General features: G+C 43.1%; 4 protein-coding genes across 5 annotated transcripts; 1 reads left to right on the forward strand and 3 right to left on the reverse strand.

Moving 5' to 3' along the window:
* Positions 1 to 1167: 1167 nt before the first annotated feature.
* kifbp (kinesin family binding protein) lies at positions 1168 to 6261 on the reverse strand. Its single transcript, XM_049717218.2, has 13 exons — positions 5768 to 6261; positions 5230 to 5328; positions 5088 to 5167; positions 4953 to 5011; positions 4757 to 4881; positions 4521 to 4614; positions 4169 to 4281; positions 3920 to 4069; positions 3661 to 3735; positions 3347 to 3509; positions 3090 to 3264; positions 2711 to 2896; positions 1168 to 2411 (listed from the first exon to the last, which is right to left on the reverse strand). Exons 1-13 carry the CDS (start codon positions 6221 to 6223, stop codon positions 2273 to 2275), a joined length of 1914 nt encoding a protein of 637 aa, XP_049573175.1. The 5' UTR covers positions 6224 to 6261; the 3' UTR covers positions 1168 to 2272.
* Positions 6262 to 6854: 593 nt separating this feature from the next.
* mpc1 (mitochondrial pyruvate carrier 1) lies at positions 6855 to 8833 on the reverse strand. 2 transcript variants are annotated; one of them, XM_049717227.2, is made up of 4 exons: positions 8620 to 8833; positions 7915 to 8011; positions 7629 to 7761; positions 6855 to 7439 (listed from the first exon to the last, which is right to left on the reverse strand). In XM_049717227.2, the coding sequence occupies exons 1-4, from the start codon at positions 8692 to 8694 to the stop codon at positions 7418 to 7420; spliced, it is 327 nt and encodes a 108-aa protein (XP_049573184.1). In that variant the 5' UTR covers positions 8695 to 8833; the 3' UTR covers positions 6855 to 7417. The 2 variants fall into 2 exon arrangements, with proteins under 2 accessions (XP_049573184.1, XP_049573182.1); XM_049717225.1 differs by lacking the exon at positions 8620 to 8833 and adding an exon at positions 8188 to 8206.
* A 6-nt stretch (positions 8834 to 8839) lies between these two features.
* On the forward strand, positions 8840 to 14447 carry LOC137840211 (THAP domain-containing protein 6-like). The gene is made up of 4 exons (XM_068650424.1): positions 8840 to 9072; positions 13055 to 13253; positions 13680 to 13802; positions 13940 to 14447. The coding sequence occupies exons 1-4, from the start codon at positions 8993 to 8995 to the stop codon at positions 14114 to 14116; spliced, it is 579 nt and encodes a 192-aa protein (XP_068506525.1). The 5' UTR covers positions 8840 to 8992; the 3' UTR covers positions 14117 to 14447.
* A 339-nt stretch (positions 14448 to 14786) lies between these two features.
* psmb1 (proteasome 20S subunit beta 1) lies at positions 14787 to 16774 on the reverse strand. The gene is made up of 6 exons (XM_049717223.2): positions 16573 to 16774; positions 16130 to 16237; positions 15934 to 16015; positions 15727 to 15856; positions 15498 to 15604; positions 14787 to 15303 (listed from the first exon to the last, which is right to left on the reverse strand). Exons 1-6 carry the CDS (start codon positions 16671 to 16673, stop codon positions 15118 to 15120), a joined length of 714 nt encoding a protein of 237 aa, XP_049573180.1. The 5' UTR covers positions 16674 to 16774; the 3' UTR covers positions 14787 to 15117.
* Between the last annotated feature and the right edge of the window lie 234 nt (positions 16775 to 17008).

The following is a 17008-nucleotide window of genomic DNA, read 5'->3' on the forward strand; positions in this document are numbered from 1 at the left end:
TGCAACACTGGGAGGGAAGAGGAAGAAGAGATAAAGAGTTTGTAATCTGTACTGACTATGTTGACATATGAAATATAATAAACAAAGTTAAAAAAAATGTCTCTACACTATTATTCAATTATTAAAGTCGGACAGAATTAATTTACAAAGTATAATTTACCCACAAAGCAAAACAGGAGAAATTTGCAACAGAGTGAAACAACTTCACAAAAAGAAAATACATTTTGCCTTTATATTTTTCCACCACACTTTGAGAATCGCTGTTTTCATTTGTTCTAAATAAATGTATTAATCCAACTCAGACAGGTAAAAAAAAAAAAAAATCTTGATCCTCCATACTTCCAAGTCTCTGTCAACGCATGTTACAATTCATCAGTCACTTGTCTCAGCAGACACATCAACACCAAGTTCAGGAAATGGCACGTTGTCTTCTATCAGTAATACACATTAAGTAATGTCACAGCTTTAAAGGGTTAAACCGCTACTCATTGATAACGAAATAACCGCTAAATGTTGAGCATGAACCTAAAATGACTTTCTTGCTAACACCTAGATGAAGTGTTAACAGGAAGTGAGACATTTGCGTAACTTTTCAACAAGCACTACATGCAGCTGCTGCTTCCTCACAATAGTCAAGAAGTTTAAACATACTTAGCAGTTGTCACACAGGCTGATGTTTAAATAGTTTAGCGTTCAAATAGTTTATACTCATTTGCCATTTCATGTGGGCGGTTGAGTCTTTTTTTCCACCATCAGCACGAGGAAAAAACATCACCAGTTGACTTTAACTAGTCTGGTGTTTTTGTTTTTACATAAAGATAATTTAGTTATATTTTTATGACTATTAAATATATCAGTGGCTATTTTACAAGCCATATCATCACAAAATCTCAATTTATCAAATTAATCTTGACTGTGAATTCAGTCAAAGGTCTTGCGGTCGGATCATGCGTCTCTTGCAATCCATTCCGCTGACGAAATATAAATATAGAAAGAAACCTTGAGCAATATGAGTGATATTAGTGATAAAGTCAGCAAGGGAATTTTCAGCTCAAATGATGGTGTGATGGTTAACCCTCACCTGAACATGCAAACAGCAAAGTTTCACTTCCCCCACAGAAAATGGTACAAAAATGGATGCGTTCAGAAGATCATTAAAGACCCATGTTAATTGCATGTATAATTTATTATCATTGCATACATTATTTACATTAACATGATTCTATTAGGATGGGGAGGGACACACTGAGGTTTTACAAGGCAAAATGTAGGAAGGCCTTCAACTATTTTACAACCCTTAAAGTGTTTGACACTCAACAGGCAGTGAAAGTGAAAGAAAAAAGCACATTAAGGTCACGTTAATTCATTCATCATGACTAGACCCTGAATGATGTGAATTTTTTAAGGCCAACACAAATTACGTTATTTGCCAGAAAGAAAATGATTCATCGGCTTTTTAGTTGAATGCTTTTTGTTTAAAAATTCCTTTCTGTTGCAAAATTAAACACTAAAGGACGACGTATTGTAAACTGGTCAAATGTTCAGAAAATGTTAGAACATGTGTTGTGTATAGTGTTTTGCTTGCTGTTGACAGTGAGAAGCAGAAGCTGTTAAAATTTTCTGCAGCACTAATTCGTGATCCCAAAATATTTGGCACAACACCTCACTGTCTCAGGAGAGATTTTTATTGGACTGACTGGAGTCAGTGCGCCCTCTAACGGACAAAAAGGGTAAGGACATCATTCTGAGTGATTCCAACACGGCACAGCTGTTTTACGGGAAAGAAAGACTAAATCTGTGTTTAATTGGCAAAATACTGCTTGATTATTGATAAAATCGTCCAATTGACTAATTGGTCGAGTGGGTTTATTTTTATATTTGTTAACTGTGATGACAAAATGAGTCTTAAATACATTTAGTTATATACAAGGCGTTGTTAAGATGTGTCTTTTCATGATATGTAAATGTTAGCCTACAGTTTATATTAAAAGGGTCCTGTATTTTTTTTTATTTTTCAATTTCCATGGTGGAATTAGCTCATTTTAAGATCAGATTTCTCGTGCAGCTCACCAGGCCTTATTCCCGCACAGCATACTGCCGGGCCAATGGCAAGCCCAAAAACAGTAAGGATGGCTTTCAAGGTACATGTGCGCAAGGTTATGATGATGGGAATAAATGTTTTTTTGCATGTGATCATTCACTGAACTGCACATAGCATGCACAGACGGCACGAACGCTAAATGATCAATTCAAATGGTGAATTGCCCCAAATTTAGTTGTTAGCGGCCATCCTCGCTTTGAGGCGATTTATTTTAAGAGGAAGCAGGCCGACCATCTCCTTACTCAATTCCAGCTCCGTCTCCACAATGGCAGCGGCTTCGGGGTGGGCCTCACAGTACTCAACAACATATCTGGAAGACAAGGGGTATAAACTCTTCATAATTATCTGGAATTTTGGGAAGTATACTTAATCCATGACTCACTGGAAAAAAAAACATTACTAGCACAATCTGGGGAAAGACAATAAAAGTGGTCAGGATCAAAATTTGAGACTACTAATGCTTAGTTTTGAGTAGACAAAAATGACACATTGTGAATTTGTGGTCTCCTACAACAATTTGTACTCCTCTTTGTGGAAGCTAAGATTCAACCTTATTGGTCGCCCATTGAATTGTGCAGATTTACCAAATGAAACTCCGTGTCGACATACTTGTAGTTTTCCAGTGAGTTGTTGAGGTTGTCCAGCTGTGTACTCGGGAGAGAGCAAATCATGCGGCTGTGCATTCGGGCCATTCGGAAGCGGGCCACCAAGGCCGGTCTGATCACCTCCGTCTCCATGTGCTCGGGAAATTTCCCCTCTGGAGAACGCAGAGAATCCAGGAACATCTGGTAGTACCTGGAGAGGATTCAGTTACCGAGTAAATCATTTACACCCCTCCTATTTTAAATCATAAACCATGATCACAAAAAAATCGGTCAGACTCATTTATTATCCTAAATGATCCTTATAAATATAAAATAAAAATTTTGAGTAGGCTCTTTGGTGGAGTTTAAAATTGCCGCAAACCTGCTCGTTTTTAAACACTTACTTGTTGGAGGCAATGCATAGACTGTTAAATTTCTTTATGTTGTGGCTATCAAGAGACTGTGTGTCAGCCAATCTGTTAGCCAGAGTCAGCTTCAAGTCCATCATTTCATTGTAGGTCTCGGCCAGCTCAAACATCAACTGTCTGCGGATCATGAGGTAGTACTGGGCGTTCAGTTCTATGGAGAGACGGGCGCATGCATTCATTTCAAAACCGGGTCAAAAAAGGTACAGTAAATGCAACTCGGGTGACAAGGGTACCAAGACAGATGGTCTCCAGCATATCGACACGTCGTTTGTGCATCTTGCAGCGTCGCTCCACGTCCTCCTCAAAGAAAGCCAGAGCCCGGAAGAGTGAGCTGTGATCCTGCAGGATCTCAACGTGGTCCGTCACATAGCCGTCCATCTGAAAGTACTCCTTAGCCTGGGAGGAAGCGCAAACACAAATGAAAACACAAATTACATTCAACTTACTATACAACACACTTGGCTTCATTTCCATTCATATTTTTCATTAGTCTATCTGAGACAATAGGTGAGTATTGCATTGTGAGTGCATGATGACCTTGCAGTACCTGTGTAACATAGTTCTGTCCCACCAAAAATACATTCCGGGCCTCGGTGAAGTCCAGTGGGAGCAAGCAGCTCACCTGGAAATCCCAATCGGCACAATATGATCATTTTCAGTCAAATATTTTGATCCTATTTATCTGAGATTAAGAAGATAAATGAATCTTTTTGTATGTTTGACACAAATATAACAAAGGTAAATATTACGGTAGAATATTATCACCAAGATTGTCATTACATAAAAGAGAACATGCATGCAGAGACCTTCTCTTCCATGCTTGCGATCGAGTCAAAAGTGTCCTCGGAGCCAAACAACTGAGCGCTCTTCCTGCCCTTTTCTTCTTCCTCCACCTCAAGCCTCCTCTTCCTCTTCAACTCCTCCTGAAGATCAGTATCCAGCTCCCCAATGTTGTCCTGCTCACAAAGAAGCGCAACCACACACAAAGAGAAGGATGTTGCAGAAATAATCATCATAATTTAGTCTGCACACAAGGAGGCAAGAGACTTCATCACCTCCAGCGCTTTCTTGGCATCTTCAAGGAGAATGAGACAGTATTTGATCCAGCATCTTGCAATCTCGGCTCGCTTCTGCCTCAGCTGATCCCGACGCTCGCTCTCTACCTCACCTGTAAAGAGTAGATGCATTTATTTGTATTTGAAATGTGCTGATCATAAGTTACTAAGGGTAATTGAGTTAAACTAGCCATGTCATTGATAGATGACGTAAAAAAACATGCATATGTGCATAATAGTGGGTCAGGTGATAATGCCACTTCACCATCTTCCATGACTCCAACGACTCCGAACAAAACAGCTTGTGTGCTGCTAATATAGTCTGACCCGAGGAAGAAACACAAACACTCACTCTCTTGCGCGGCAGCCTCAGAGGGAACATCTCCAGCTAAACCAGATATAACGGTGGCTGCTGAGAGGCAGTGTCTACTCTCCATGTATCGCCCCTGAGGGTATAGCACACACAAACCTTGTGACTTGCACTGACAAGCTGACAATTATGTGCATACTGCAGATCACACAAAACAATCACAAATGTGTGTTTATAAGATTAGAAACAACTAAGTTATATCCACGGGGGGCCCTCACCTTTGTGATGTAATACTGTGACAGCGTAGCGGCATTGAGAGCCCACTCTATTGGATTGAACTGACCTAACTGCAGCTGTCTCTGCAGGGTGCTGTGGCAATAGGTGGCAGCTCGCTCCGTTTGACCTGGCAAGACACTTGTCTTACTTTCCACCACACAAAATGATTTTAGAAAAAAAAAGCTGAGTTAGACTCACCAAGGTTTTGATAGACCTGAGCAAGGTAATACATTGTGTGTGTGTAGGCCAACTCGAACCTGGTAAAAGAAGAGCTGAATTTGAGAACTGGAAAAAAAAAAAAGAATTAATTTCGGATACAAAAAAAATACCTACTTTTTGTTCTTTTCCTGATGTGTCAGCAACTTCTCGTTGGTAGTAAAATACTCCACCAGATCAGTGGGAGGACTTCCGTCCTGTAATTTTTGATTTCATTTTATTTAAACTGCTGTCATGGTGGAAATACAAACAACTTTACCTCCTTCATATAACGCAGGTAGATTGCTTCGGCCATTTCCAGGAATCCCTGTGCAGTCTCAGTCTCCCCTCGACCTGCCCAGAGGATACCCAGTTGGTTCTGGAATCACACAAAAAGAAATGAGTGGTTGGTTATCCTAACCTAATCATGAATCAGGTTAGCAGAAATCATCATCTCTACTACTGGAATGACCCATTTACTTTCCTTTGGGGTTTTGACTATCACAGTTTTCATTATTATGGTTGATGTACCTTAATTTTGGGGGGCGGGGGGTTGACGAAGATGTTTAACATTACAATAAACATGAGGGGAATTTAAAAGAAGCAGACTTGTTGCTAAGACAACAATAGTGATTATCAGATGGCAACACAGAAGCTGAAATCAAATTGGACAAGAAGCCTTATATCTACATACACGTATTTGAAGCAATTAGCCAGCTACTCAATTAAGAGATTGGAATATAATAATACAATTTCATGAAATAAATCACTTTAACTCAACGGCACAACACTGGCATCTTCCCAGGCGAGCTATTTACCCGAACATGGATGAATAAAGACACATTTTCGTTCGACACTCTGCATTTCTCCAGCAGTTTCATGCAGTTCGTTAGGTGCTCTTGGCCTGCCGACAGCTCCTCCGTGTCCACATGGTTCACGCCCAGGTAATATTCCACAGCCGCGAGCCTCGCCGTCCTTTGCCCGGTAGGCGAGTCGCCGCTGGAGCCCCGCTCGAACATTCCCTCGAGCTGACCGTCCACCGGCAGCTCGGTCGGAGGTTGGTCACCGCCCTGCGCCCCGCCGTCTTCCTCCCCATCACCGGCATCGAAACTCTTCAGCGAACAATGGATCTCCCGGAGGAGGTCTCTGGCTTTGTACTTGGAGCGATAGGGGTCATTTTCTGGGTCGGTTCGGGATTTTACTTCAGTAAAGTTTTGGGCGTTGGTAAATTTATCGCAGATAGCTATCCACTCGTCGCTGCAGAGGGACGCCATGTTTGTTTTCTTGTTTTGGTGAGTGACAGTGACTGCACTGACACCTACTGGTGGAAAGCGGAAAGGAGCTACGCATTTTTAAATAGAGCTTTGTACGTCATTTTCCTTTCCTCACATGATGGAACATTTCATTTTCATTGCCAGCTTGAGCGTTAAGCCAGACAAATAGATCCCGCGTTCATTTCAGAGTATTAGAATTGATAATAATAGTATCTATACTTATGTGTTGTGTTTCCGAACTATTATTAAACCATGGAACAGGCCCCTGAAATTTCAGGGTGAATCTAAAATGCACTATAATCTTCACAGGTGAATTGAACTTACCCAGTTTCTATTTATACAACAGCATAATAATTTTACATTATCTAAGTTTTGTGAGTAAAATAATTTAGATGAGGTTTTTGTACATACACAATTTAATAACATTTATTTTATGGTGGTGTGTTCTTAAGATTTTTTTTGTTAATGTATGATACACCACTCACAAAACAATAGAGATATTCAGATTTTGGGTAAAACTAGCAATTGAACCTAACAACAATCAAAAACTATTTCAGACCAGTAAATTGAACATAAACCAAAATTAAATATAATCCACTAAAAAGCTAATAAATGGCTTGGTAAAGTAAGGTTGAGTTGGTTTTAGCCAGTTTATTTTTATAAATCGAAAGAATTACATAATTAACAAGGGACATTTTGATTTGGAAAGACACACCATATAACACACAGTATACAGTCAGTTTGCATATTTGCTAGCCAAACAATCACATCCAGTCAGCATCACCATTTTGCCACATTCGACTGTATATTTTCTTTTCATTTCAAGCGTAACAGTCTCTGTTGCTCTGTGTCTTCCTCGTGTCAAATTTAACCCTAAAATCGCCCAATTTCAAACTGCAAAGTTTGCAGGAAAACATTTTCAACAAGATTTTGAAAAAGGAATAAAAATTCAAATGATGTCACACTGTAACCATCTGATCTAGAGTGCTAAGTGCATTCACCCAGTGACTAATGCAAATATAAATTAAAGAATAAAATACTTTTGTAAAATGTGGCAAATAACTCCATATGGGTGAATAATCATTGTTAAAGAGGGGCAGAAATCACAGCCACTGCTTCAGTGATTAGACAAATGCACTCGTTTGTGTAGCTTCTTTCGTCAGTGTGGTGAATAGGGAACGCTTTGTTTCATCACTAAGATGTCTTCTTCTCCATACTGAAATGATACAAAAACAGAGAGAATATCATCGTATGGAACAATTATTACTATAGAATAGAGCAGCACTAGCAGATTTATTATTATTATTGTGTTGTTTTCCCAACAACAGCACAATTCCAAAAGATTTTTTCAAATATTTTGGTAACTTAATGTCAAAAAGGTCACTTAAAAAAAAAAAGGGCTTACTTGTACTTGATGAGGCGAGCACCTTGCACCAACTGTGCAGACTCGTTGGTCATATGGCAGGCAAAGAGCAGCCAGTTACGTGGTTGCACCTTGTAGGCAAAACGCATGAAGAGCAGCGAGTAACAACACAGAGCTGAGAAGAACACAAGAACAGGAAAAGGGTTTATTACTGCCTGGTTAAAAGTTATTTCATTCAAAACTTTACAAGCACGGTTAATCAAGTGCTTTCTACCCTAGCGGCTCCCACTTTAAGCCATAACAAAAGTCAGCCATGCATGAGTCTTACCAAAGGTCATCCTGCCACTGATGATCTCGGGGCTCTTTTTCATGTCACTGAAGGCAGCTATAGGGAGACCCCAGTTTGCTATTGGACCCCAGAAATGCTGTAAACGCGCACACACACAATACAAAAGATTTTTTTTTTTTTAAAGTAAGCATGTCATACACTCACATGATTACAAAGCAGGACTCAAATAAGAGTCACTTTCATAATAATTGGAGTACTGCTGTTGAAATAAATAATAGAAATAATAATAATGAAAAAATAAACAAGACTTACTGTGCTGGTGATTGTTTTTCAATACGCACATGGAAGACAAAACAAATGAGTCAATTAAATGAGGTTCCACAAACTATGTGCAATGTGTTGACGACGTGTGTGAGCAAATACAAAGTGTCGTTTTTCCGTGTACTTGCTTGTAATTTCTTTTTTTTTTTTCTTTCATGTTCCCTACAACCACCGTTGTGATATTAACATTCCTGAAATATGTCGTTAAAATCTGGGTTTGGCCCTTTAAGATACAAGTGTAGCTGTTACAGATTGTTCTCTTCTGCAATTTTAACAAGGCAACCCCGCGTAGCTAGAAATCCAAAACGTCAAAGTTAAATAAAAACTACTTAAGATCAGCAAACATCGCTGGCTGGCTCTCACTTGTGAGCGACATACACATGAATAGCTAGGCAGCTACATTAGCATAGCAGTTTTAATTACATACCTCATCAAGTAGTCTCTGAAATCTTTGCTCTTCAGATGGTCTATCGCTTTGCGTGCAATCGTTCCAGCCATGATTTTAACGCTTGCCTATGATCTATGACAGCCGAGAGATGGTGAACTGTGAGTTGAAGGGCGATGAGCTAGAGGACGCCCGGTCAAATTTCTAACCAAACACAAATACAGCAATCTTTTTTCATTACGACACTGTCGCAAAAGGACTACTTGACGGCAGCGTTCTACCGTTTGCCACGACACCTTCAATTTTTTCATTGAGCTTCGTGCTTTCGGCCACCCTTAGCTAGTAGGGGCAATGGTACACGAACGTCCACGCTTGGAGACTGCACAAAAAACAAAAATATAATTAATAAGGATGCCTGCACATTGTGCTGCGATCGGTTGCAGACAACGTCGCACTGTCGAATCAAAGAAACAGGGAATAACCTTTCATAAGTAAGAACAGTTTTTGGCTCTTGTTTCATCATTTAATGTTGTTGGGAGTTTCTAGTCTCCCAAATCTTAGTAATAGTTGGTTGCCTGAAAACGTTAACAGTGTCATATATAATTGTTCTGAAGCCTAAACGTTTATGCTCGTGTCTTTATTTGTTTTGCCTTTATTTTAAAATCTGACCCTCGCAGCGCAATGGCGGCGTATTACCATAATGCAGAAATATTAACGATCGCTCTGGCGAGTAGCCCGATTTCAGAGTGGTGGAGCAAAACATTAACATGAGTTAGCAGCTTGACTGCCAAAATGCCACAAGATTAACCCATTCACTGCCAGTTGATTTCCACACACGCACTGAAAAGACAAAATTATTCTTTTACAAGAATAAAAAAGTTTCTAGCGTTTGTCATCCTGCGACCTGCAGTTTCCTTTTGTTGCACAGTCACGACCTACTTTAATAGCCGTTCAAAACACAAACAAGTTTTGTTTATGCAATAGCCTCTGACAAGAAATTTATAGTGTATATTACATTTTTAAAAGATGTTTAAAATGATTTCAACATACTGCCAAAGGAGATCTCTCTAGCCGGAGGCTGAGCTGCACTGTGTTTGATTAGCGAGTAGCAGAAAATCAAAATAAAAATATATGTAATTTTTACTAGATGTCTGTGACCCACTTTTGGAGTATGGGTTGGTTTGGAGCAAACAGAAGGGAGAATTAAGATTTTTAAGTGACACAAGAAAATCTTTTGGTTTCCAATATCCGTATTGGCTCATCCGTTTTTTTTTTCTTTTATTAATTAATTTACTCGAAGGCGAGCGTCTGGTGGCCGGGCCTTCGCCCATGGGGCCCGGCCGGGCATAGCCCGAAATGGAAACGTGGGTCCCCCTTCCCATGGGCTCACCACCTGTGGGAGGGGCCGAAGGGGTCGGGTGCAATGTGAGCTGGGCGGCAGCCAAAGGCGGGGACCTTGGCGGTCTGATCCCCGGCTGCAGAAGCTGGCTCTTGGGACATGGAATGTCACCTCTCTGGCTGGAAAGGAGCCCGAGCTGGTGTGTGAGGCAGAAAGATTCCGACTAGATATAGTCGGACTAGCCTCCACACACAGTTTGGGTTCCGGTACAAGCCCTCTCGAGAGGGGCTGGACTCTCTTCCACTCTGGAGTTGCCCACGGTGAGAGGCGTCGAGCAGGTGTGGGTATACTTATTGCCCCCCGGCTGGGCGCCTGCACATTGGGGTTCACCCCGGTGAACGAGAGGGTAGCCTCCCTCCGCCTTCGGGTGGGGGGACGGGTCCTGACTGTTGTTTGTGTCTATGCACCAAACAGCAGCTCAGAGTACCCACCCTTCTTGGGGTCCCTGGAGGAAGTGCTGGAGAGCGCTCCTTCTGGGGACTCTATCGTTCTACTGGGTGACTTCAATGCTCACGTGGGCAATGACAGTGAGACCTGGAAGGGCGTGATTGGGAGGAACGGCCCCCCTGATCTGAACCCGAGCGGTGTTCTATTGTTGGACTTCTGTGCTCGACACGGATTTTCAATAATGAACACCATGTTCAAACATAAGGGTGTCCATGTGTGCACTTGGCACCAGGACACCCTAGGCCGCAGTTCGATGATCGACTTTGTAGTCGTGTCATCGGATTTGCGGCCGCATGTTTTGGACACTCGGGTGAAGAGAGGGGCGGTGCTGTCAACTGATCACCACCTGGTGGTGGGTTGGCTCCGATGGTGGGGGAAGATGCCGGTCCGACCTGGCAGACCCAAACGCTCTGTGAGGGTCTGCTGGGAACGTCTGGCAGAATCTCCTGTCAGGAAGAGCTTCAACTCCCACCTCCGGCAGAGCTTTTCCCACGTCCCGGGGGAGGCGGGGGACATTGAGTCTGAGTGGACCATGTTCCGCGCCTCCATTGTTGAGGCGGCCGACCGGAGCTGTGGCCGTAAGGTCGTTGGTGCCTGTCGTGGCGGCAACCCCCGAACCCGCTGGTGGACACCGGCGGTAAGGGATGCCGTCAAGCTGAAGAAGGAGTCCTATCGGGCCGTTTTGGCCTGCGGGACTCCGGAGGCAGCTGACAGGTACCGGATGGCCAAGCGGAACGCGGCTTCGGCGGTTGCTGAGGCAAAAACCCGGGCGTGGGAGGAGTTCGGTGAGGCCATGGAGAATGACTTTCGGACGGCTTCGAGGAAATTCTGGTCCACCATCCGGCGTCTCAGGAGGGGGAAGCAGTGCAACGTCAACACTGTTTACAGTGGGGATGGCGTGCTGCTGACCTCGACTCGGGACGTCGTGAGTCGGTGGGGAGAATACTTCGAAGACCTCCTCAATTCCACCTACACGCCTTCCATTGAGGAAGCAGGGCCTAGAGACTCTGAGGCGGATTCTCCAATCTCTGGGGTCGAAGTCACTGAGGTAGTTAAAAAACTCCTCGGTGGCAAGGCCCCGGGGGTGGATGAGATCCGCCCAGAGTTCTTAAAGGCTCTGGATGTTGTGGGGCTGTCATGGCTGACACGCCTCTACAACGTTGCGTGGACATCGGGGACAGTGCCTCTGGATTGGCAGACTGGGGTGGTGGTTCCCCTCTTTAAGAAGGGGGACCGGAGGGTGTGTTCCAATTACAGGGGAATCACACTCCTCAGCCTCCCTGGTAAGGTCTATTCAGGGGTGCTGGAGAGGAGGGTCCGTCGGGAGGTCGAACCTCGGATTCAGGAGGAGCAGTGTGGCTTTCGTCCTGGCCGTGGAACAGTGGACCAGCTCTACACCCTCGGCAGGATCCTCGAGGGTGCATGGGAGTTTGCCCAACCAGTCCACATGTGTTTTGTGGACTTGGAGAAGGCGTTCGACCGTGTCCCTCGGGAGGTTCTGTGGAGGGTGCTTCGGGAGTACGGGGTGCCGAGCCAACTGATAAGGGCGGTTCGGTCCCTGTATCACCGATGCCAGAGTCTGGTCCGCATTTCCGGCAGTAAGTCGGATTCGTTCCCAGTGAGGGTTGGACTCCGCCAAGGCTGCCCTTTGTCACCGATTCTGTTCATAATTTTTATGGACAGAATTTCTAGGCGCAGCCGAGGCGTTGAGGGGGTCCGGTTTGGGGACCTCAGCATCGCGTCTCTGCTTTTTGCAGATGACGTGGTGCTGTTGGCTTCTTCAGGCCGTGATCTCCAGCTCTCGCTGGAACGGTTCGCAGCCGAGTGTGAAGCGGTCGGGATGAGGGTCAGCACCTCCAAATCCGAGTCCATGGTCCTCAATCGGAAAAGGGTGGAATGCCCTCTCCGGATCGGGGATGAGATCCTGCCCCAAGTGGAGGAGTTCAAGTATCTTGGAGTCTTGTTCACGAGTGAGGGGAGGATGGAGCGTGAGATCGACAGGCGGATCGGTGCAGCGTCGGCAGTAATGCGGACCCTGTACCGGTCCGTTGTGGTGAAGAGAGAGCTGAGCCAAAAGGCAAAGCTCTCAATTTACCGGTCGATTTACGCTCCTACCCTCACCTATGGTCACGAGCTATGGGTCGTGACCGAAAGAACGAGATCTCGGATACAAGCGGCCGAAATGAGTTTTCTCCGCAGGATGTCCGGGCTCTCCCTTAGAGATAGGGTGAGAAGCTCGGTCATCCGGGAGAGACTCGGAGTAGAGTCGCTACTCCTCCACGTTGAGAGGAGCCAGATGAGGTGGCTCGGGCATCTTATCAGGATGCCTCCTGGACGCCTCCCTGGGGAGGTGTTCCGGGCATGTCCCACCGGTAGGAGACCCCGGGGACGACCCAGGACGCGCTGGAGAGACTATGTCTCTCAGCTGGCCTGGGAACGCCTTGGGATCCCCCGGGATGAGCTGGATGAAGTGGCTGGGGAGAGGGAAGTCTGGGAGTCCCTCCTGAAGCTGTTGCCCCCGCGACCCGACCCCGGATAAGCGGAAGAAGATGGATGGATGGATTAATTAATTTATTTTTAATATGTTGTGGTGTACAGTCTTTTTTACATGTCTTCTTTTCGTCTAGATTTCCCCGAGACGATGAGATGAGGAGACTGTGGGAAGAAGCTATGAGGAGGAAAGATTTTACTGCAAGTGATGAATCTGTGCTCTGCAGTCAACATTTTAGAAGTTATGACTTTGACAAAACTGGGCAGATTTGCCGGATAAGAACTGGAGTCATTCCATCGTTGTTCAACTTTCCGGATCGTCCTCGACAAATACCAGTATGTTTACAAAGATGCAACCGTTCTGTTTTTGTTGAGTTTCATTCATATTTACAGTTATTTTCCACTAATGGGCCGCACTACCAGACAAGTTTGATTTGATACAAGTCAGATTAATTTGGGGGATTTTTTTAAATAGTGATACTTTATAGGATTTATTATTAGGACCCAAATAAAACACAGCATGACTGTTTAGCAATTTAAATAGTTGAAACATATTTATGATGGTAAAGTGGAAGGATGTGTAGATTAAATCTCTGAAGGTGCACTTAAACTTTACTTATAGTTCAGAATAGCCACTGTTTAATTCAAAACCATGAAATGAGAGAAGTGGCACTAATTAATTTATTGTCTTAAGGAGCAAAGGTGGAAAAGAAGAAAAATGAGTAATGATTAATAAATATCTAAATCTACTTCTTTTTTTAGCATGAAGAAAAAAGGACAAGTACCATAAGAACCACAAAAACGTCACTCAAAGCTCAGGAGGGCCTACCATTACCCATTCCTCAGAAAGTCATCAAAAAGAAACCCCGGTTCAATGTTGCCCTTGTAAGTATTTGTGCTAGCTCAAAAAGCTGCAAAGATTGTAGGCTGGGTTTCAATAATGTATGGTGCCGACTGAATGATTTGTAAATAAATGACATGCCTTCAGTGGCCAACCACTTTTTTTTTTTTTTTTAAACCAGGACCACAACTATTCATTGCCCAGTTCTCCCGCTGCTTTAAAGGCCAAGTTCAGCGCGGCTGCAGCCAGATTGTGGAGCTTGGAGAAGCAGAAGAGAAATGCGCTTGTGCGAGAACGAAGGGCAAGGACCACGCTCATGGCTGTACTGCATAAGTCACTTTGTGAGTCTTGTGTCTGAGTCTAGAAAAGCTCCGTTCAGCATTCATATTTTGACACCCCCTCCAGTAATGGTGGGTTGGTGATTCCCTAAGATGGCACTCTTCATGTAATGAGAGGTGACATGGCAGCACCTTGGGAGAATACCGCAGGAGTCTGTGGTCCCACATTTTGTTCAAGAGACTGTCACAAAGGATGTATTTAAACTCAGGGGAGCCCATCAGTGAAACTATAGAGCAGTGATTCCCAAGCACAGTTTATACATTGGTTTGGTTTCATGTTCCATATGTTTGATCGTGCCAGTGTTTGGCAGAATGTTAAATGTCCCACTCGAAATAAATTGGGCGAACTGAGATGGAGTTATGTTTTTTTAGTGTACCACTTTAATACTTGACATTGTTTCGTGGTGTGCCATGAGCGTTTGTAAAAATGTAAAATATGTGCGGTGGCTCAAAAAAAGTATTCCCTGGTCTCCGGACTTAAAAAGTAAAGTAACTCAAAATACACTCGCTATATAGGATAAAAGCCTTTTCTGTACTAATATCAATTTGATATTGACTATAAAGAAAAACTAATAAAATGGATTGAGACAGAAGCAAGTTGTGATTAATCAATTGTGAATGAACTCTTGAAATGTTTTTTTTTTTTTAAACGAGAGTGAAGTTAATATGCAAGAGAATAAGAAAAACAACTAATTCTTTACATTTATGAAAAATGTAGCAATAACTGCATGTTGCTTTTCAGAATGGTAATTTTTCAGTGCAGATTTATAATTACAGGAGTGATAATCAAGGATCCTGGTGCGAATAACAGGAACAAAGAAGGGAAAAAATACCTTGAGGGAGGGAAAAAAAAAACGACAGGTGCCAGAACTGGACATGGGTTTCCTGGTTAAAAAAGAAATTCTTTAATGTTTGGCTCAACACTCCCGTTTAATAGAATCTGCAGTCAAGCAACCAAACGAGCAGTATGAATATGAAAAGAAGCGCTACTAGAGGAATGAAGACAAAGACGTAACAATGTCTAGTCCTTTCTCAGCGTAATGGTCTCCTCCGTGATTCCCTCCTTTGTTATGACGCAGACCTGAAGGGCATCCCCGGTGTAAACATCTCTTTCCGCGGCCGAGATGAAAACATCTTTGACCAGCTCAACTGATTTCTCGCGGCTCAGAGGAATGTGTGTTACACCTTCCATGTTCTTGAAACCGATCTGGGAAGAAAAATGTGGCGAATGAGTGTGGCTTTAAAATGTAGCTTGGTGAGTGACATGGGAGTCAGTCAAAGAGTGTAGAGCTTGCAGTTGTAAGCTCAGGTTAGAGGCTAGCTGTCAACTGGCTAATCATTAGCGAGTGGCAACTTTTTAATCTTTTCAGCCGTTTTTGACAGTGAAATCAGGGTGTGTACCTGGTTGTCTAGTAGTGGTTGCAACATGGCACTAGCTGATCCTCCAGCCATGTAGCTGTCCCTCTGGTAGGATCCTACTGGGTCAAAGCTGTAGACGGCCCCTTTGCCTAAATTAAATGATTACATCATTGTTTAAAGAACACATTCAAGAATGTGCACACCTTCCATTTGAAGAGGCAGAAAGCAGCTATATTCAAAAATGTGTCGAAAGTGTTAGTCCCCCACGTACCCTCGTCATCGAGACCTCCGATGATATTGTAAACGTAGTAGGGGAAGAACCTCCTGCCGTACAAGAGGGTGGACAACATGGCAGCGATAGCTCCACAAGACATGGTCTTATTGTTTGAATGTTTGTACATCTGAGAGGAAAGAAATGTCCATCAAAAGGATGTCAGATATGCAACTAAAATAAAAGACACCCATTTAAGTAGCCCACCTCGAGTCTGGCTTCAATGACTTTTGTCAGCGTCAGACAATCTCCATGGAAACCACTGCAGCCAATTACAGTTGTGTCTGTCCTAGAAGTGACAGAAGGACAATCACAAAATACACATGGTTGGTTATAACAGATAATAAATAACTATTTGTTTTCTTTTTGTGAATATCAACAACACAGCGGCAATGAAACTTACAATTTGTAGCATTTTGGAGAATCTCTGCTGTGGATTGAGTAGCCCTCACTCAGCCTGGTATCTGAAGCTACGATTGCAAAGTCTTCTCCAGCCAGTGCAAGGACAGTCCTAGTGGAATCATACGAGTTACAGATCTTCATATAGACATAATTTTTTAATTTTATTTAGGAAAACATTACATGACCAACGGAGGAAGTACGTACACTTTATACTAACAATATCATAATAATATGGAAAGTGAAACTATCATTGTACAAAGACGTACCATATCAAAACCACGTTCTGGCACTATGGTGTGTATTCAACAACAACAAAAATTGCGTGTTACATGCGTGTATAGAAATAATCATTGTTCTTCAGGACAAAACATTAGCCATTAGTCATTTACTTGATGTAACACGTTAGCTAGCAGGCTAACGAGAGAGCAGCTACAGTAAACTTACCCGCCGTTGAACGTATAGGGTGAGAACCGGTGCTCCACTGGCCCCGTGTAATGATAGTCCTTCATCTTACCCGTGTCTGTAAAATTTTGAACTGAGTACATATTCGTAATGGAGACAGAAAACACAACGCTTGATCAGCAACCTAGTAAAGACGCTGTATCACTGCAATATGGCGACTTCTTCTTCAGAGAACGCATTAACGTTGGTCAAAGGGACGCGGGTGCCCTCTCTGGCTGACTTGTGACATGACATCAGTTTTTCCGTTATCTGTTGTGAATCAGGAAAACGTGTAGAAATATCAAACAAACGACTTTAATTAAAAAAAAAAAAAAATTTAATGGACTGCACAGGTGAACAGGACATTTAATTCTACTCTACATCTGACTGACCATTCTCAAAATGTGTTTTTTGCATCTTTTAAACAGCTCAGTCTATG

Source organism: Syngnathus scovelli, chromosome 4 (genome assembly GCF_024217435.2).
Source record: "Syngnathus scovelli strain Florida chromosome 4, RoL_Ssco_1.2, whole genome shotgun sequence".
Lineage (NCBI taxonomy): Eukaryota > Metazoa > Chordata > Actinopteri > Syngnathiformes > Syngnathidae > Syngnathus > Syngnathus scovelli.

Excerpts from the sequence above, each read along its gene's own strand:
- kifbp (XM_049717218.2), bottom strand. The coding sequence starts at position 6,223 with ATGGCGTCCCTCTGCAGCGACGAGTGGATAGCTATCTGCGATAAATTT. Across the intron at positions 5,012-5,087 it reads CATCAGGAAAAGAACAAAAA|GTTCGAGTTGGCCTACACAC; the intron begins GTAGGTATTTTT and ends TTCTTTTACCAG. Across the intron at positions 4,070-4,168 it reads ATGCCAAGAAAGCGCTGGAG|GACAACATTGGGGAGCTGGA; the intron begins GTGATGAAGTCT and ends CTTTGTGAGCAG.
- mpc1 (XM_049717227.2), bottom strand. The coding sequence starts at position 8,694 with ATGGCTGGAACGATTGCACGCAAAGCGATAGACCATCTGAAGAGCAAA. Across the intron at positions 8,012-8,619 it reads GAGACTACTTGATGAGGTAT|CATTTCTGGGGTCCAATAGC; the intron begins GTAATTAAAACT and ends GCGCGTTTACAG. Across the intron at positions 7,762-7,914 it reads CAGTGGCAGGATGACCTTTG|CTCTGTGTTGTTACTCGCTG; the intron begins GTAAGACTCATG and ends TGTTCTTCTCAG.
- LOC137840211 (XM_068650424.1), top strand. The coding sequence starts at position 8,993 with ATGCCTGCACATTGTGCTGCGATCGGTTGCAGACAACGTCGCACTGTC. Across the intron at positions 9,073-13,054 it reads CAGGGAATAACCTTTCATAA|ATTTCCCCGAGACGATGAGA; the intron begins GTAAGAACAGTT and ends CTTTTCGTCTAG. Across the intron at positions 13,803-13,939 it reads CCCGGTTCAATGTTGCCCTT|GACCACAACTATTCATTGCC; the intron begins GTAAGTATTTGT and ends TTTTTAAACCAG.
- psmb1 (XM_049717223.2), bottom strand. The coding sequence starts at position 16,673 with ATGTACTCAGTTCAAAATTTTACAGACACGGGTAAGATGAAGGACTAT. Across the intron at positions 16,016-16,129 it reads TCTCCAAAATGCTACAAATT|GACAGACACAACTGTAATTG; the intron begins GTAAGTTTCATT and ends TGTCACTTCTAG. Across the intron at positions 15,605-15,726 it reads CGGAGGTCTCGATGACGAGG|GCAAAGGGGCCGTCTACAGC; the intron begins GTACGTGGGGGA and ends CATTTAATTTAG.